We start from the raw sequence: 20,949 nt of genomic DNA, 5'->3' as shown, positions 1-20,949 counted from the left end.
CTCCTTCATGTGTAAATTAGGAAGTAAGAGCTCTTACAGGATTACTAGGATCAGATGAGATAACACTTGTAAAGTACTGTCACACACTTTCTATTGGGCATTATATGTTAGTTTCACTCCCTTCCATTCTAATACGTATATGAGTGTTCCTACATTAATGGAGAGCAGAAGTATTCTTTTGTTGGGGCCACATTGTGCTTTAATTTTCGAATTTGAATGATTTGACAACATTTAAAAAATTAAAGGAGTCCACATAAAATCTGGATTTCTGTTTTTTCGCGAAATTTACAGTGTCTGGGACCTCCATGGAGGATCCATCTGCTAGAGCTTAAGGGCATTGTGAGCCGGGTTTTGAAAAAGGTTCATGAACAGAGTATGTGCTTAATATAAACTTAAAGCTGTGGGTCTCTGACAGGACCTCTGATTCGAGCTGGCTCTCATGGGTCCTTAATGGGTTTCTTTTGTGCTTAAAGATGATCAGCAATGAAGTACGTAGCTTGACGTCACTGACATTCATCCACACAGATGGAGGATTAGCAAGGAGATAGATCTTTTCCAGTCCAAAGCTTAGCTTTTATTGGTGCACACATCCCCCAACCCCCTTCACCACCAGAAGCACATTCGCTGTCATTTCTAACCTATAAGGATTAGGTTAGAACACAAATAAGAAAAGACAAAGAGGGAAGGTTGGTGAACTTGGCAATGCCCTTCTTCATAGGCAGAACGAAACAGACTATTGAGGCAGGTATCTGCATAAATCAGTCCAAAACAAATCAAAGACATTCCGGCATAAAGGGGCTGTTTTGTAAAGGGGATGTTTTGCCTGAATTATGGAGCTAATTATCTCAGTCCTCCACTTCAGTGTTCCTGGGGGGACCTGGCTTAAGAATGCGTTCCCAATGAGCTGCCAGATTCAGAAGTGCAGAGAAAATGTGTTATTGTACCCGCAGCTGCAGAACCTGAGCCCGGTTGCTGCCTCTATCCAGAACACCTGTTGAGAACAACCAAGCTCAGACTAGCATGGCAGGCTAGAAAATAAGGCGGGGGGTGGGGTGTAGGGTGGGCTTCAGAGAAGGCCATCACGGTCTGCACACTGGCAAGAGAAGAATGCCAGCTCCCAGAGAAGCCACTCCGGGTTGCTTTTTAAAATCTTTACAACTTTAACGCTGTCATAGAAGTTATAGATGATTTTCATTTTTCTGTTTAAAATGGATCTTTTTCTCCCACAACTTTTAGTCATAAAAAGGGCAACTTATTAATGCAACCCTTCTGCCTTCAAAGTATGAAATTAAAAGATTATTATAACTACAGGCAAGAAAGCATTTGGATTATGTGGCATTTGGAAATGACAATAAAGATTATCCATATGGTCTAATGTTGTCAATGTCTTACATTGCATTAGCAATCACCTAATATGGGCGTGATTTTGATTATGTGACTCATTTTAAATTCTGCTGTGTCCTAGGTCAATCAGAGTCAAGATGATTTACTAGAAATGGCTGCCATTTTCTTTTGTAAATGCTGCTGAGTGCTTAGGCAGAATTAGAATATTTTAGGACGTAATATCTTTGGCATTATGGTGCGATAGTCTTAAACCTTCTCACTTTATACCTTTCTCTTAAGCATCTCTCATTCTATTCTTGGCTGTCCCAGGTACATAAAACAACCTCCGGTAGTAAGAACTGTAAAAATTTGCTTCATCTTTTTATTTGTGTGTCACTTCCCTTACGTTTTTATGGCTTTGTCCAGGTATCTGTAACTTGAGATTATGAGTTTTTGACGGTCACTGAGCAGGATGCAGAGGCCAGAATTAAACCGTGTCTCTAAAATAATGGGAAATCTCTCTAACTTCCTTGACCTTTTTGTATTCTCTTCCATGGAGGGAGGGGACATAGGGACTTACTCCTTTGCTAAACTCTCCACGGGACGCCAACACCTTGAAATTTCATTACCCTTTGCTCTGTTGACCTGCCTGGGTGAGGAACTAGTCTGGAGTCATGGGGAATTTAGTCATGTCACAGCCATCTGAGAAGTCAGGATATGCCATCCGATGCACCCGAGGCCTGAGCTCCCCTGCCCTGGGTAGGCTGTGTGTCATGCCTTCTCCCTTTCTGCACATCACCCAGTTGCACTGCTCTCTTCATTCCTTGCCTACTTTTGTTTTTTAGTTCTACAATACGCCTCCTAGATCCGTCCCTGGATTATTTCAGTTTTGTTTGGCAGATATTTACTAGGAGATCTACTCTTTGACACTGAATGTAGAAAAAAATATAGTAAAAAGTAACTCTAGAAGCTTCTCAGTAAAATGGATTATGATTGTATTGTGCTAGGGCCATTGGTCATTTTAATTCAGCGTGTAGCAGGAACACAGAAAGTAATATTTTAGGCTGTATATTCCTGATGTCGCTGTGGGTTTTTTGAGGACGGGCAGAGGATGTTTTTCATCTCTGCGTCCGTACAGTTGGCAGAGAACCTGACATCTAAAAGCCACCATAAATAGATGTTTTGAATGAATACCAATAACTCCATAGAAGTTATTCCTGGACTCAATACACATGTCAAGGCCCCATCTTCCATTCACATTGCATGTCTATATAATGAACTCTTTGTCCTAAGGAAACTAGCCAAGAAGCGGAAGGAGACAATGAGCAGCACCCGGCAGGAGATGACCGTGATGGTGAACTCAATGGACAAGAGCTATGCCGAGCAAGGCACCAACTGCGACGAGGCGTTCTCGTTCATGGACACACACAATCTGAACGGGAGATGTAAGTACCTACATTTCTTAGCTTCTAATACATTTCTGTGGTTCTTCAGGATACTGGATAGTCCTGGGCAATTAAAAAAACAAACAAAAAAATAAAACTCCCTGAAGAATCCTTATGCCCTGTTGGTTTCACCATCCCCTTAAGTAATTCCGAAAACTTCTCTGGGAGCGCTGGATTGCCTAGGAATGGATGATACTGCGAAGCTGGTAGGACCAGAGCAGGGAGCACAGGAAGCCACAATTAAGTTTCTATAAAGCATTAGAGAGCATTAATGAGAAGGCTTTTTTTTTTTTCTTGAAGGAGAAGGCACCTGCTTCTCATCAACCTTTTTGTTGTTGAGTTCCTGTTCGTAAGCTAGCCAGGTGTGGAATTGCACAGTGAAGCCTGTTCTAAAACAGTTCGCTAAATTGAGTAACAAGTTAGTTGTTTATTTGTTTAGCTGACAGGTTCTGCCTTTATTATAGGGCTATTAGCGGCAATTAATAAGTTAAACTGTATTTGCGCTTCACAAGTCTTACATCTCACACCAGGTGGGTAAACCGAGTTTCAGCTAATACCTTCCCGTACTACCACCTGTGATCCAGGTACAAGGCATTATTTTAGAAAGCTACCAATCAGATTGAGTATATGAAGAACAAAAAGGAGCAGTTGTTGTGTCCCTGGTGATCTTCTCAGAGACCAGAAGTCCCACGTTGGATGCCTGATTCTGTAGTGCATGGCCATGCTGGGTTCAAGGTCAGAGGTTTCTTTCCTGTGTGAAATCCATGCCCACAGACTGCTGCTGATGCTGGCTGCAAAAATTCAGCAAGAGGATGGAACAAAAATGCAGCTATCACCGTGCAGAAAGGCTGGAACCGTGACTGGGAAGCACAGAATTGGGGTCTCAGGGGCTGGGGAGCAGGGAGAGGCCTTATACCAGCGTGGACAGTGTATGCCGCGTCCTGACCACCCACTTGGCCTGTTCTTTTTCTGCAACTCCCAGGCGCCTCCCCCCATCTCCCAGCCCCTTCTCCAGTCACTGTGCGGTCAGTGTCCACCTCTCCCACACTTTGCCTTTCTCCTACATTCAGTGAGGCTCCAGAGAGTTCTGCCGCTGACTGCTTTCTGTTTATGGTGGCTGTAGTTGCCTACCTCTTCCTACTTAGAGTCACTACATTTATTCTTCTTGCCCAGCGGGCAAGGGTTCAGCAGGCATGTCTGTCAGCTGAACAAGGGTTCACAGCGGAGCCTTGCCCAGCGGAGCAAGGGTTCAGCAGGCGTGTCTGTCAGCTGTCACCCCAGTGGGGAGGGTGGCTCTCCTCACCCTCAGTCATTGCTCTTTGCCCTTTGGTGTCATTTTCAGTGTAGGTGACATAATCTATAGTACTCCAGTATCCCACAAACTGCATCCCCTTTTTTCAAAGAATCTTCTCTTTTTTTTATATCAAATAGTTCATATATATATATATATATATATATACACACACATATATATATATACACATATATATATATACACACATATATATATACACATATATATATACACACATATATATATACACACATATATATATATACACACATATATATATACACATATATATGTGTATATATATATATAATATATATATATATTGCATTCAGTGACCAAATTAAAGCAACTTGCGATGCACTCTTGTGGGCTGGGATGGGAAGAGTCCCGCCTGCCACCAACAGGGTCAGAATCCTGGTAGTAGTGATCATTTCTTCAATGTCATTATGAAAGAGGCCACACAGAAAGGTGTTCTCACTTTCTAGGATAACCCATTAATGTTCCAAATTTCCTATTTCATGGTGAAACTCCTCACGCATAAATTTACTAGGAATTACCTGCCCAGAGTGGAAACCTACATGAGTAGTTTCTAGGCTTTTGAAGTTTGAACAACAGGGGATATTTGCCTCTGGACAGGAAATTTAATTTGGCAGTTACTTTTCAAAAAGTGAGAGTATCTGTAGAAATCCAAAAATGCTCAGGCAAAGAGGTTGCTGCAGAAACCAGCATCAGCTTCCATGGCTCATCTGCCATGAGCCGTTATTTTGTGCCTCCTGTCAATAAAGCCAGTGGAAGAGGAAACACAGCAGTAGGCGTTCCATTTGTCCCCCACTCTTTGAGCAATGACAAGGTGCCATCGAATCCCCAACCATCAGGAGTGACCCTGACAGCAGACTTTATCGTAGTGCTCTCTTAGTGCCTTCAAAATAAAAGGCGAGCTGCTGAGGGAGGAAATGTGCAGGAGAGGGGTTCATTAGACCCCTAGGCTTCCAGCCCCAAACCAATTGCAAGTCTGGGTACGTCTGACATCTTTTAGGGTCATGAGGCAAGTAGCTTTTAGAAATGAGACACTGAAAAAAAATGAAATTGGAAAATTTAAAAATAAGCACAAGAATATTTATGAGAACGGGGGATCTGTCCACCAAAGCAAATGGGAGGTGTACCATCTTCTTTTAAATTTTTTTTTAGTGTTTGTTTATTTTTGAGAGACAGAAAGGTACAGCGTGAGTGGGGGAGGGGCAGAGAGACAGGGAGACAGAGTGTGAGCAGGGGAGGGGTAGAGAGAGAGAGGGAGACAGAATCCGAAGCCGGCCCCAGGCTCTGAGCTGTCAGCACAGAGCCCCACACCAGGCTTGAACTCACAAACCATGAGATCATGACCTGAGCTGAAGTTGAACACTCAACCGAGTCACCCAGGTGCCCCTGTGCCATCTTCTTTTAATATGTTATACCAGGGGGAAAATAAGTGTGTATGGTGGGATTGGGCTTAATTTTTACAAAAGACAAGAGTATTTAAAATACATTTTTTTAAAAAGTGAAAATAAACACGGCTATTTCGTATCTGCTTTGCGCATGTTTACCAATAACATAAAAATGTCTGCAGGTAATAGGCGTTCTTCTCGCTGACCCTAGCACATTTTATAAGTACTCAGGTTTTTTGTTCTTATTTTCATCAGTTGCTCTCTTTTTTCCTGGCAGTTTACCATAAACATGCATTATAAATATGATACCTCTTTAATTTAGAAAAATATCTTATAAATGACAAGCAGTCTGGATTCTGGTTCTTGGTCTGTCATTTATTAATTCTACATTTTAAAAATATAAACAGAAGTTTAAAAACACCGTCATGAAGGAACTGCTTTAGGAGAGCTAAAATATATTAACGTGTCAGCAGAATAAAGATAACATACAGGTTTTTAGTACGGTATTTAGTACTGTGTTTAGTACCTAAACACAGGTTTTTAGTACTTCTTCTCATAATTAAATGATGTAATTGGGTATTAGTGTCCTGATCCAAAACTTTAGCATCAAATAAATCGTATAACTACATCAGAAAGTTAAGATTTAGATTTACGTTTAACCAGCTTAAACACTTGAGCACAGTCAAATCATTTACCTTTACACTTTAATGAAATTAAAGTGATTGTAAAGCACTAATCAATTAAGATGTTGAAGAGAGTTCACAAACTACTTTTAGAAAAGGAAATATCCACTTTAAATGAAATCAGATAAATTGGATGGGATTGACTTCCCCTCTCCATAACAGGGAGAGAGAAGCGGTCTAAGAGTTAAATCCTGAATCTTTGGGAGGAAAGTTTCAAAGAAAAATAAGCATTTTTTATAAAGATTTAAAAGACTAATAGAGCGATATACAGGCATGCAGCTTTCGTCTTAAATATAGTGCACATGAAACATCACCTTTATTTTTCATAAACCAGGTCATAACTTTGTGGAAAGTTCTCAGAATATCCAAAATAGGAGGAAGGAGAGGAGTTAGCAAACTGCAAAAATTGACTTTAAATTCTTCAAAAGCCACGTGTAGACACCTTCTCATACCCTTAGTTTAAAAAAAGAAAAAAAAAAAAAACAACTTGGTGTGATGCTAGAATTCTACAAGCAAAGGCTAGAAGTCAAAATAAAAGTCTAATGAATTTCTCGATTCAAAATGGCGGCAGAGGTTATGGGGGTTTTTCCTCATTTGTGGGGTAAGAAAACCTTTTAAGCGATAAAAGGGTACCTGCCTCTAAAATACAAGTGATTCCCTGGAGACAGCAGGGAATGATAAGATTGACCACATAGGCTTCAGTAGATGTCTGGCGTTTCTTCAGTCAAGTCTCTACCAGTATGGTGTCCTTCTGAGTGACCTTGGAGGGCTGTGTTTTCAGGCTTTGCCTCCTGCAACTGCTGACTAGTTCTTCTCTCCTTTACAGCTGTGTCTTCACCATCATCCTTCACAATGAAAACGAATACACTGAGCACATCGGTGCCCAATTCCTACTACCCAGGTAACAGATTCTTCCACTGTTGCATCCGTGCATAAGCCCTTAGCAATCAGTATCAGTCCACGCTCTCACTTTGCTGTCCATGATGCTTTAGGAGCTTAATATGTGTGATGTGTTGTAACCCGATGCTTTCTATGGCTTTCTGCGGGAAAAGTGGGGGGCCTTTCATCAGTCATTTACTGTTCTCTCTCTTTTTACTTTCTCTGCATTGACCTGCTTATGATGTATGACAGACCCATTTGTGCCAACTGCAATTTTAGGTGAGAACATTTCCCTTTATCACAGTTTATTGCAGGAGTAATTTACAAAGTCAGTGGCCACTCTGTAGGAGCCTGGAGTTCTAGTCTATATGATGCAGTGATTGTAAGCAGGACAAGGGGGTGGCGGGTGGCCTGGGGGGAGGGCAGAGATAATAAAAAGACTTTCTCCAAACAGTCTCCATTGATAAGAAGGGTTAGCCTCATGTTATGTTGGAAATGATACCAAAAGACTCAAATGAACGATCCCAGCTCTAATATTTTCCCTTTCTGTGTTCAGAACTTCAAGTCAGATTTGATCCCAAGGAAAAACACAGTATGTCATCACTCAGCTGTGTATTTCTAAGAGCTGAATTCTGTAATGTGAGGTCGTAAAAGTAAAAATCACTTCTTATTTTCACTTATCACTAAGCACTAAAAACTTCAATTTCAAAAATAGCATTTTTTTCTGATTATGCCAAATGTTATGCAGAAAAATGATCACAGTCGAGTTTTGGCCCCCTACCCCTCCTCCACGCCACTCACGGCCCCCGCCCCAGCATTCCAAAGTGTCTGTCACGTGCTGGAATTTCAAAGAAGCTGATGTTCTCAGCAGCAAAGTGACAAGATGGCACTTTATAATCACATGGTGTATTATGTGTCAGATGTCACGAGAAATGAAATAAAATGTTAGCCCAGTGGGGCAGAATGCAGTGAAAATATGAGCTGTTCCCAGCCAGGAGCTGAAGAAAAAAAAAAAAAAAAAAAAAAATCCCATTTGTCCCATGTAAGAGGGTTTTGGAGAAATGGCATTACCTGGCTATAACCAAACCAACATGAGCTGCTATTGCATTTGAGATGCATAAATAACCCAAGTGTATCACAGCTGTGTTCTCTTTCTACTACTAACCTTACCGAAAAGGAGCACAACACAGACGACTTCAAGGTATATACCAATTCACCGTAGCAAGACTTTCATCCACAGCTGTTCGACTTTCTGCTTCCTAATTCTCTTTACAAGGGTTGATATCTTTGCAACACAGTTTTTCCCCCTGTGCTTCTCTTTTCTCTGAGTTGCTACGATTTTCACATAGAGGGTCATTTGTTTTCCTTACGGTGTTTTCTGGGCTTAAGCAAGTTTGTGGCCTGAGTTCCATAGGAACTCAGACAGAAGTTTAAGAACGGACATAAACCCAAATTTTTAAATTTGCATCATTTTGAGGGCTAACAAACAGAGCTCACCAACCTCCCTTCCCCCCTTAGAGTGCCAGCTATATGGGGAGAAGGCTGCATTTTTATTCTTTTCATACGTAAGGGGCACAGGCTAATTTTAGGCACCCGAACAATGTAATCTACATGCAGATGACATTTGCAGAATCTTCCGAGAAGCGAAGATTTGCGATTTCTTTGTGTGCCGTGGCATTCATCCTGCAGCTCCTCCAGTAGACGTTCTGACCTTGGGGGAGCTGGAGTAGGGAGGGCTGAGCTGTGCACCGTCAGAGGGAAGAAAACGTTCAGATTGCACAGCAGGATTAAGATAAGCTTATTAAACAAATATCATTTTTTAAAGTCGCTGCTTTGTTATTACAAACACTAATGACATCTTTTAAACTTGGTTAGGCTTCTCTACCAAAAGGGAATCACTTGAACAGACAATTCAAGTAGCAAACATGATGTACGTTTGTGAAAAGTAAGTCAGCCAGATTGACAAGTAAGTGTGATCACGTCTGGCTTACGTATGTACCAATGCAGCACATGGCAGTGCTTGCGAACCGTTCCCCCCACGAGTTTGGTGCAAATGTGAGTCTGTATATCCCATAGTAAGCATTAATGAGGTTATCCCTTGACACCATGGGAAGAAGATAAGCTGTACATCTACTCTGGCACATTTGGGGAACAACGCTATTGCAATTTACAATTAAGACGAGCAAATGCTCACAAAATTTTTGTGACTTGGAGCTTGGCACCCTAAAATCCTCTGTTATCTCCACCTTTTATTCTTATGTGCTGCGGTGCCCAGCTTAACGTACAGAGTTTTAGTACGCCTTTACATCATTGTCTTGCCAAGACAAAAAGAGAGACAGAGAGAGAGTAAGGGAGAGAGAGGGAGAAAGATTGATAGGTAGATAGATAGATAACAATTGACAGATATAGACCTTTCTCGGTAAATAAATGCTAATAGATACTGATATCAGGGTAAGTAAATATAATAGCACTCAGAAACATAGCACTCATTTCAATTCCAGTTCTTTCAGCTGGTTTGTTGAGAATTCAAGATAATCTATTAAAGGATATAGGTAGAATTAATTCACAGTTCTTCAAAAACCATCAGAACTGTTAGTGAGAAGCTGTGTTCCTGATTTCCTCTTAGGCAAAATTTGTAACTGAAAAACATTGTTAGTGGATAATTTTTAGGCAAACACAGGAAATCAGTGACAAATGATATATATGTTATCAGTGATCATTCTTTTTAAAAATCACTAATTAAATCGCTAATTTTAATCACGAATCACTAATTTTGGTAGAATCAAAAATTTCTAATAGGGTAGGTGACCCAGTTTCGTAACACATATGGCACAAGAAACCTTCTATTCCCCCCTCGATATCTATGTACTCGATAATAGCACTCATTTCTTAGATGGCCTCGGTAGCGTTTAAATGCGTAAAGATGGGTCCGCACGCTAGTTATGAGGCCGAGATCATAATGCAGCGGGGGTGGGGGCGGGGTGGTGACGAGCATAATGGTAACAGTGGTTGTCGCTCTGGGAATTAAACCTTCCAAGAATGCCTGGCCCTAGGACCAGAGTTGTGTGGGAAGTTTAGAAGGTCAGTCCACAATGGAGGCCATTTAATTATGTTCCTCCCAAAAGGTACAGAACTGAGAGAAGGAGAGATGCACAGGGGGGAAACTAATTAATGTTCCATTTATTTTAGTATAAAGAACAGGACTTCCTGCTGGAGTGGCTAAAAAGCTCCACGGGCTCAGTACTTCAGCAGGGACCCTGCACCCCCTTGATGAGCTTGGCAGTCGCCAGCAAGCAAATGTGATGTGAAAACATCCCGGCTTACTCGCGGCTGTCCTAATAAAATGGGAACATCCGAGTGGCTACATTTCAAAGCAAATCCAAATGAGAGACCAACTCATAAAATCAACTTACCACCCTTTTTTATTTTGTCTTTGTGTCTTTAGCCACCTTGTAGTGACCCAGGTGCCATTTCAGCAACAGCAACATAACTACACTTGTGTCCCACCTTTCATACCATGCATCCCCAGGTGCTTTGCAATGCAGATAGTACTGAGGTTTGAAAACCAGGCCCAGCTAACCGAGTGTCCTTGAGCTAAATTTCCTTTGGAGCTGAATCTCTCAGTTAAAAAAAATAAAAAAGGAAAGAAAGAAAGAAAGAAAGAAAGAATACCCATGGCTGAATTCCCTATATGGATAAACAATCTGGTAATTTTTTAAAAAAATGAACATACCCATTTTTTATGTATGTTTTAATTCTTTATACCTGAACTCAATTTTGATTTAACATTCTCGTTTTAAGTGAAGGGAGCATTGTATTTTGTGAGACACATCCTCAGTCACAAAACGGCTAAAGGGATTCAGCACTATAATGAGCTAACCTGTAGCACGTCCAACTCTTAATCTAATAGCACCTTCCTGCGTAAGACTTTTTTTTTTTTTTCAAAGCTACAATTTCTGCAGTTCATTAATCTAATTTGCTAGGAGTCTTCCATTAAAATATAGCCTCTTTAGGCTTATTTGACCAAATTTTGACATTAGTTCTGTCGTACCATTTGGTTTGACCTGTTCGAGGAATTTAAATGAGAAAATGTGTCAAGTACAAATAAGACTTTTATCTAGTCGTTACTTAGTTCATGGGGGATAAAAAAGCGATTATGATACTATTTTAGCCTCCTTTTTGTTATTGAGTGTTTCAATAAGACACCCCCATCCTAATGTGATGGGAGACTTGAGGCTTTGACCTCTGATCACCTACGAAGAGAAAACCTAACTATAAAAGTAAAGCACAGAATTAAAACGACCTGTAATTATTCACACAGTACTATTGCTTATGCCCTGTTTCCTTTTTCTCCTCCTCTTTTCTCCTGATATGTACCTTCTTAAAAGTGCCAATAAATGGTAAGTTCCCCCATTCGCCCACGGAAAAGGTGTGGAGGGATCGGGAGTGTGTGTCTTATCTGTAGATTCGGACAAAGCCAGCTGGTTCTGCTGCGTGCCGGCCTGCATGTTAGCTCTTGTAGAACATTCCATGTGTGATGTGCTGGTCCACAGTCTTCTGTCAAGCTTTCCGTCACTGGCGCATGCAAGGGACCCATCAGACCCAGTTCCGTTTTCGATTTCCGCTTTCCTTGGATTTCATGTGTCAAGTTCATGTTTTCATCGCTAGCTTTATAAGCCAACCCATTCTGTGCACTTTTATTTTGCTCACGGAACATTTGTACGGAGTTTGTTTACTTCATCATACAAACTGGTCAACGGATCTTTGGAAGAATAAATACAAGGCTGGCTTCGCGCCAGGCCTTGGTGAAGTTTCAGGCTGAAACTTCCATAAACCTCAGCACCCAAAGGCTGAAGGGTTCCTCCCAACTAGCTCTGTGAAAGCGATATATCGTTTGGACTGCTTTGTAAAAACGGAGATCTCTGCCTCATGCCTATCAGTATCGCCAATCCCATTCAGGTTTCTAAACATTTAACTTTCCTCTTTGGCTGGGCCACCACCGTAGGGACTGTGGTGGCCGTAGGTGGAAGGGATGGCGCCGGCAGCTTCTTCGCGTTCTCGGGGGCCCCGCTGGGCCTCCCTCACGCCCTTCATGGCCTTCTCTTCCCAGACGAAAGCCACACGATGGCCAGCGACACCAGCAGCCTGGTGCAGTCCCATACTTACAAGAAGCGCGAGCCGGCCGACGTGCCCTACCAGACCGGGCAGCTTCACCCCGCCATCCGCGTGGCAGACCTGCTCCAACACATCACGCAGATGAAGTGTGCCGAGGGTTACGGCTTCAAGGAGGAATACGAGGTGAGAGCCAGCTCCGCGCGCGGGGCTCCTTCTGGGCCCCCCGGGCCTGCTGCCAGGCACTGTGCTCCCCACTGCTGCAGCGGGGCGACGGGACCCTGTATTTCATCCAGACACCCGTTTCGACCTGGCGATGAGACTTACTGCTGGGAAGGTAACGTACGTAAAATGCAGAGAGGAGGGAGGATCCCTTTCCCTTGTTCCCCAGAAGCGCAGCAAGAACAGAGGCCTGCCACGGTCTCTCCCCCCATTCGTGATTATCCTTCTTGGCTTTTTGTGTGATTAAGAATGATGTGAAGTTCCTAATGCTGTTGTGCTGGCTGTCCGGGAAGAAACTGTCCCCTTAACACAATTACAGGCCAACCAGTGATGTCATGTGCTGGAGACGAGACCACAGTGAAGGGACTGGCTCGTGTCACGGCTGTGACAGCTCTTGTCCCTCCAGCCCAGAGAGCATGTGGCTGTAGCGGGATCTAGGGCAGGCAGCTTTCGGGAGCATCTCCAGGCATGGTGACATGCTCCTACCTTACCTGAAATGCAGGGCTGTCTTTACCACCTCCGTCGTTAGCTAATTCCTTCCGTTGGCAAGTCATTCAGGAACCGGAGACAATTAACTGATCTGAAGAAACCTGTTTCAAAGAGGCGAACCATCACTGGAGTGTGTGTTGGGCAGGGCAGGGGGAGCGGGGGTTGGGCTGGTGAGGGGGAGGACTGCTCTGTGTACCTTAGTGAGTAAAATTAGTTCACACTCATTGGTGAAGAGAAAGTAGCAGCATACATACAATAAAAACAAGGTTATATATGCGTCGTAGCTTTTTACGGTTTAGAATGCGTTTCTGGTACTGCCTTTACCTAACCACCTCAAAGCTGCGAAACGTTCTGTCTGGAATTAAGAGTATTTTAGGGGCGCCTGGGTGGCTCAGTGGGTTGAGCGTCTGTCTCTTGACTTTGGCTCGGGTCGTGATCCCAGAGTCATGGGACCAAGCCCCACGTTGGAGTTCAGCACAGAGCCTGCTTAAGATGCTTTCTTTCCCCCTCTGCCCCTCTCCCTCACTCTCGCACTCTCTCTCTCTAAGAGAAAAATAAAAAGAGTATTTTAAACATCACTTCCTCCCGCCTCTTACCCTACGAGTTTCAAACTCTGCTTCTTTCAACTCTCAGGGACCTCATGATACTTCCTTTCATGCCCCAGATGCTGCGTTGTCTTGAGTTTAGCTCCGTTTCTCAGCTGAGTTGCCCAAAATTTCACTACAGCTGCCAGAGCTGCCCCACTGCTCTGCTTCTTTAAGACTGGCTCTTTAGGCCAATGCGGACAAATGGACAGACACACACGCTCCGCTCTACTGACAAGGGCATCCTCGTGTGTTCCCAGTGACCTCGGCTCAGAAGGCTGCTGAGCCACAGAGACTAATGCAAACCAGGCCTTGAGGGTTGGATTTCAGTCCAGGCGGTAGTTTCAGATAAAGTTCTGCATTTTAGCAACCCTGAAATTCTTACATCTACCTTTAGCAATTTAACTTCTAACTCGGTGAAACTGACTGCCTTTGCATATTTCCTCATGCACTTTTAAAGGCTAGCTTAGGAATTAATAGGATTAAGAATAAGGCTTCCAAAAGCATGAATATCTTATGAAAGACAAAATTAGGTTAGGGAGAAAATAGAAGCCTAACAAACAGAGATAATGTCTCAGTTCTCTCCAATATTCTGAATGCGTACGTTGCTCAAATGTTTATTAAAGATGTTAATGTCAAAGAGATTAGTTATAGGCTCAAATAACAATTCATAAAATAACCTGAGTCCAATTTTTCATGAACTGTATCAAAATACCTCGAGACTTCCTGTAACACACTGTAGATGATGCCTATTTGAAAGTGCACAAAAAAATCATTTCCCATTCATACTTCCTGAAGAAATATGATTTATAAGTGCAAACTAAAACAGCAGATACTCATTTTAAACCTATTATAATTGATGATTTATTAAGGATTGCTACACTCTGAAATAAAATGTTGTTTTAATTAATTACATTTCAAAGAACTTTTTTTTTTCTCTACATTCAGTGGATCAGAGAAGACTGCTGAAAAGTAACGTATATGTATACCAGATCATCCCACTGCACACCTTAAACTTACACAATGTTACATGTCAACTATATCTCAATAAACTGGGGGTAGAGATGCTTTCAAATACTTTTAAACACCCAAACCATTACCAGTTGGTTGGGTTCTTTTAAAGAAGGAAAGAAGAAGAAAGGGAAGAAAATTTAAAAGAACCTACACTAGCGAGGGAAGCAGGAACAAACAGGAAGGTATTATGGGGAGAGTTGCAAAACAGAGAGTTCTCTTGGGGATAATCCTAGCACTCTGTAACTTTCAGGTTAAGTCTCCCCACCTCCCGCTGCCACCATGGGGTGGCGCGGGGGTGGCGGTGGGGCACTGACATAGGAGAGGGGGCCGTGGCAGGACACGCACAAGGCATGTGACACTTGTGCAGGGGTACCCATATGCGGGGTGCTGCAGGGACGAGGGTCACCCCCCGGGCGTCCCACCGTAAGTCCTGCCCTGGCCACCCTTCCTGGTACATCGCTGAATCCCGTGCCCTCATGTTTTTAGAGGCACAACTGAACATACAGGAATCAACAGGGCAGGGCAAGGTCCCGGTTACAGTTACCTTGCTTTACTTTCTCAATCCTCAGGGGACATTTACTCTAGCGTGAACCTGGAAAACCCTTAAGCGTGTATTTTTCTGAGTTTATATGGCTTTTAGAACTCTAATGCAACACACCTCTGTGAACCACGTGGTCAAGTATGCATTCTTTCGTTTTATCGACTCCGAAAGTCAGGAGTGCCCTGTCTGCCTGGTGTGGTGTCAACTCTCACAGATCGAGTCCTGAGAAGCTATGGTTTGGGACACAGGCTCTGGTGCTGGACTGCCTGTATTCCAGCCCAGCTCTGCTTCTTTTTGGCTGTGTGACCTCGGGCAAGCTACGTAACCTCTCTGGGCTTTAGTTTCCTCATCCATAAAATGGAATAACTATAGTGTCAACCCCATAAGCTTGTTGTGGGGAGTAACTCATTTAGCATCATAAGTACTAGAATTGAATCCGGCACTTAGTTGAAGGTTTAACTAGTAAAAGAGAAACATACTAACTCATAAGTAAGGTCCAAGAGAAGACTTCACACAATGGGCTTTACAGGGAGACTGTGTCATTTTTGTGGCTTCAGTCCATCTCTGTCATTTCTTGTGGTCAGCACTCTGAGGATAGAATGAGCCAATCACTTTGTGGCACAGTACATTTTCGCTTCATCTATAACACTAGGTGGATTCCTTATCATGTTTGAGGTATCATCAAAAGTTCCCATTAAATGGGGACACTTGGATGGCTCAGTCAGTTAAGTGTCCGACTCCTGGTTTCGGCTCAGATCATGATCTCACGGTTTCTTGAGTTCAATCCCCACAATGGGCTCTGTGCTGACAGCACAGAGCCTGCTTGGGATTCTCTCTTTCCCTCTCTCTCTGCCCCTCCCCTGCTCACACTGTCTCTGTCTCTCTCAAATAAATAAACTTTACACTTGATCTTAGCCAAAAGGCCGAGAAGCGATCAAATAAATAAACTTTAAAAAAAGATCCCATTAAAAAGTAACTTAAGGAAGTAGGTAGGTTTGATTCTGTGGACAAAGACTTTGAGAAAATAAGTATTTCAAAATATGTGCTGTCACCTTTTGTTGCTTAAAGAGTATTTTCATATCAAAATTAGGAAAGTCCTAGGGAATGGTGTGACTACAGACCACAAAATGCTCTTTATTTTTAAAAATGTTTCCGGTGGTGTCTTTGGCAGCCAAAGATGTAGGAGGGGCGGTTAATTCAACAAGTTGCTGCACTCATTAATTCACCAGCATGTACTAAGCCAGTGCTGTGAATCTGATGCTGCTGGGTGCTGGGGATGTGAAAAACTTCCTGCCCTGCCAATGGGAAACTCACTGCACTGGAGGAAGCAGCCATGCAGGGACCGTGGCGCGGCCATCAGGTTAAACCCCACAAAATAGATTTGCAACAGTTCTTTCGTTGACACTGGGGGCACGCTGCTGAGCCTAGGGGTACCAGGCTGGGCTAGAATGACTCTTTCTTCAAAAAGTAGGTGGGAGGGGCGCCTGGGTGGCGCAGTCGGTTAAGCGTCTGACTTCAGCCGGGTCACGATCTCGCGGTCCGTGAGTTCGAGCCCCGCGTCGGGCTCTGGGCTGATGGCTCGGAGCCTGGAGCCTGTTTCCGATTCTGTGTCTCCCTCTCTCTCTGCCCCTCCCCCGTTCATGCTCTGTCTCTCTCTGTCCAAAAATAAATAAAAAACGTTGAAAAAAAATTAAAAAAAAAAAAAAAAAGTAGGTGGGAGTTCAATGTTGATAGCAGCACTCTCAACAATAGCAAAATTATGGAAAGAGCCCAAATGTCCTTCAACTGATGAATGGATAAAGAAGATGTGTATATATATACACAATGGAATACTACTTGGTGATGAAAAACCATGAAATCTTACCATCTGCAACAACATGGGTGGAACTGGAGAGTGTTATGCTAAGTAAAATAAGTCAGAGAAAGACAGATATCATGATTTTATTCATATGTGGAATTTGAGAAACTTAATAGAAGACCATAGGGGAAGGGAAGGAAAAATAAGATACAGAGATGGAGGCAAACCATAAGGGAATCTTAAATACAGAGAACACACTGAGGGTTGATGGAGGAGAGGGGTGGGGGTGGGGGGGAGAAATGGGTGATGGGCACTGAGGAGGGCATTTGTTGGGATGAACATTGGGTGTTGTATATAAGTGATAAATCACGGGAATCTACCCCTGAAGTCAAGGTTACACTGTGTGTGAGCTAACTTGACAGTAAATAAATTTAAAAGGAAGGGAGGGAGGGAGGAAGGAAGGAAGGAAGGAAGGAAGGAAGGAAGGAAGGAAGGAAGGATGGAAGGAAAGAAGGAAGGGAGGGAGGGAGGAAAGAAGGAAGGAAAGAAGGAAGGAAGGAAAGAAGGAAGGGAGGAAGGAAGGAAGGAAGGAAGGAAGTGAGAGTTAACTAAGAAAAAGTGGAAGAGGGAGAATCCAGGTGGACACAAAAGCAAGACTAAGTGGCGTACTCAGAAATGGCAATTAGTGCCGTGAACCCGAATCCCAGGAAGGGCTAGGGGTCTGATCACAAAGCGTCCCACCAAGAAGCTTGAACGTCACTCTGAAAGCCGTGAGAAGCAAAGAAACACTGGGGTAACATGAGTCTCTCCGGTGTTTGGATGGAGACTCGTTTCTGCACTATTTAGCACAACCTAGTTTGTAAACCTTATTTGTACGAGGCACACAGGAATTGCTTGAAAGATAATAATCAGTACCAGGAAAAGTAAAGGAGAGAGGGAAACTATTTACAGAAAATGTAACATGAACTACAACGCCCCGTTCCCATTCAAAAAGATGCTATGGAATGCTTGGCTTCAGGGCTCACTGAAGCAATGAATGACGATACCTCTCTGGGGATAAAACGTCAAGAAAGTGTTCAGTTGCGGCTTTGACTCAACAAAATGAATCCGTTTGTCTTTCTGGTGTTCTTCAACCCATGTATATTGGGGAAGACCAGCGATGTACGTTGTAAAATAGTTTTGAAATAGTGACCTGCTCTCTGTTGACACTGTTTCAACCAATTCGCCTTTATCTTTTCCAAGACAGCAATGTCTGAAAATCGTCCTAAACATGAGGAGGATTCATTACTGTTCAAGTAGCTGACAGAAGTGTGTCCAAACAACAGGGAAAACATGTGGTGGGGGATGAGACCGAGCAGCACTGAGCGCAAATTTTATATTTGATTTTGTTCTAACAAGATCGTCATATGGTGTATCTCACCAGGGAAATGCAGTAATTTGATTCAAAAGAAACTCAGACATGAATCCCAATAAAAAAGCAAACATGCTGAATTGGACAGAAAATGGCAGGTTGTCATCACAGAGTGGATCAGGGATCTCGGGAGAAAGACCGAGCAGAAAGGGCAAGTTTGTTTACATTGCTGCCGAAGAGGAACTGTTCTTTTTCCCAGCAAGCAAAGAGCCGTCTGTGCTCACCCCTCGGGGGAAAATCTGTGGGTTTTCTGTGCCAAAAATAGGAGAAAGGAGATAGCTGTGCACAAGGATCCCAAGGTAGGACTGAGCCATCCTGCCCCTGCAGACGTGGGGCTTTAGCAGCTGGAGTCAAGGTGACTCTGCTGTTCCTCCCTGAACCTACAGGCCCCATCCTAGACATGGCTTTCCTGGGCCCTGTCACTTACTGAGCTAGCAGCATGCTCCGTACTGCCACAGAGAGCCTCCCTGGGGACCCCATGGGGTTGGAGAGCGAATTTCTATCCCTTTGGGGATCCAAGCAGGAAGGACATTAACCTTATGGAGGACCACAGTCATTTAATTCTGAGAGAGCACATTTTGCTATCATTATAAAATTAAGATAAAGGAAGGACAGCAATTTAAAACCACTCCCAGATAGGGCGTCCTGAAAAACACAGATGGTACTGTTTCGTTAGCTAATAATCAATATTGCTCTGGGGCACCAAAATTTATTTTCCAATTACTGGAGCTAAAACTTATAAACCTAAGTAACTCTTTGCAGCCTGCTCTGGAAATGAAAATCAGTGTGTACATATATATCTAAATCTGTTTAGGAAACTATTATTCTCACCCCCACCTACCTCTCTCCTATATATTTCTCAAGTTGTACGAGCACTGGTTTTTAATTTTATAATTGAACATGGAAAATGTTTTTCAGCTCAATTGAAACTGGGAAATTGAAGATGTTATGCTAAAATCTACAGGCTGAAGTACAGCCTATGCATTTATCTCCTTATGAGGCTTTAAAACGAAATGTATGGATTGGATATTTTCCCCTCTCATCTTCCCCCCCCCCTTTTTTCTAACTAAAATAGCTGATTTTGTTACGTGGAAGCACAACGTTAACATTTGATGCTTTTGTTCCAAGTTGTGGCCAAGTTCAGAAGGAAGTCTCATTAAACACCTCAGTTGCCCTTCAAAGTCCGTTTTTTGCTAACTTGCCTCCCACCTCAGGGAAGCCAAAGAAACCTAAAAGAAAACCACCCCTTGAAAACCGCCCACAGTCTGTGGACATTGCGGTTATAATTCCTTGATCAGGTTTAGATGTCCCTTAGATTGGAGGCGCCCTTGGCTGGGAAGACAGATGTGGATCCTTTGAGGGGACAACCAAAGAGTGGGGGAGAACAGCCCTCCCTGGTGGTGCCTGTCTCTCCCCTGCTGGAGGTTGGTTGGCATAGGGAGAATTATACATACTTCTAGAAAAGTTTTAAGACCAGTGCGCATCAGCGTCTTTGTTGGGTTTTGAAAACAGAGGCAGGGGCAGGTGGAATAAAAGCTACTGTGTGTTACTTAGCTGACAGAACCATTGCCTGGCACGGCTGGTCCGTGCTTCTGTGCGCAGTCCAGGGTGGAGGCACCCCCTCCCCGCTCACCTCCAGCCCACGCACTTTTCAGATGTGCTTTTCAGTTCCCATTTCATATTCGGAGGCACCAGCTGAGTCAATCAATTGCCACAATCAGTGCAGGTTATTTTCTGTTCCACAGGATACAAAACAAACAAAGCAAAACCATTGAAAGCTTAAGGATGGGGAGTCGGGGGAAGCATTGGCAAGCACTGTAAATGCATTAAGAATCACAACAGCTGTGCCTCCGATGGCTGTAGCAGCCAAGTGAGTTTTGACATGTTTTTTCCTTTAATTATTACGGTGATGCTCAGCCGGTCCACAAGAAAATGATAAAAAACTTCTATCTGAAATTCTGAAGCTGCTTCAAGCTATTTGGGACAAGAGGACTGCATGTGTTTATAGATCCTGTCTTAATAGATAAAAGTTTCTGCGTACTTTTAAATAATGCAATAGAGAGGGTTGATTTTAGTGGGAGTACTTGGTTTATTTTCTTCTAAACCGTGACTCGAAAAGGGTCTGTTCTATTTGTCGCATGCTTCATGTTGCCACACTTGCTTTCAGGACCTCGTATGCGTAAGCTGGTTTTTTTAATTCAGTTGCCTTTTTCCCGTACCCCTGATAATATCATGTACAAGCTCAAACCTCAGAAAATTTGACTAAAAATTGTTATTTCCTGTGATTCTGCCTCACCGCTCCCCCATGAAAGTTGATGGTGGTAGACATTTGCCAGTTTTGTTAGAAGCGCCTCTGGTCAACTGTCTGGTTTCCCATTTGGAAGCTCGTTGTTAGAATTTTCTTTTCTACCCTGGGAGAAGTTGAGTACCTTTCCCACTTGTTAACATGCTTTTAGTGTCAGATGCCATTAGTTGCAGGACCCGTCCCAGAAGGGGCTGTAAATGTGCATGTGTCCTAGCTCTCACTGACCTCATGGGTGTCAGAATCAGTTGGATGGAGTCACCACCCACTAACTCGGTCTAGCTCGGTCGTCATTGCCCACTCCCTCACCCTCACGTCCACATCAGCAGGTTACAAGTCCTGAATGCTTACCCTCCCCACCATTCCGACATCCAACCCTTCTTCTGCAACCCCACTGCCTGGTCCTCATGTCTTGTGTGAACCATCACAAG

General features: G+C 43.2%; 1 protein-coding gene across 6 annotated transcripts in view; it reads left to right on the top strand.

The window, feature by feature from the left end:
- PTPRM (protein tyrosine phosphatase receptor type M) overlaps nt 1–20,949 on the top strand; it is a 791,703-nt gene that overhangs the window by 640,500 nt on the left and 130,254 nt on the right. For 5 of the 6 annotated variants that reach the window (XM_019418445.2, XM_053902396.1, XM_053902395.1 and 2 more), the window contains 3 exons: nt 2,617–2,768; nt 6,993–7,067; nt 12,156–12,343. In XM_019418445.2, the coding sequence (XP_019273990.1) occupies nt 2,617–2,768; nt 6,993–7,067; nt 12,156–12,343 (415 nt within the window). Of the gene's footprint in view, nt 1–2,616; nt 2,769–6,992; nt 7,068–7,297; nt 7,325–11,433; nt 11,446–12,155; nt 12,344–20,949 lie in introns of all 6 variants that reach the window. The other variant, XM_019418439.2, reaches the window with a different exon arrangement.

Source organism: Panthera pardus, unplaced genomic scaffold (assembly GCF_024362965.1).
Source record: "Panthera pardus isolate Hobbes unplaced genomic scaffold, ASM2436296v1 HiC_scaffold_15, whole genome shotgun sequence".
NCBI classification, from domain to species: domain Eukaryota; kingdom Metazoa; phylum Chordata; class Mammalia; order Carnivora; family Felidae; genus Panthera; species Panthera pardus.
The sequence above is the reverse complement of the archived record's forward strand: the minus strand, read 5'-3'. Positions and strand labels throughout refer to the sequence as shown.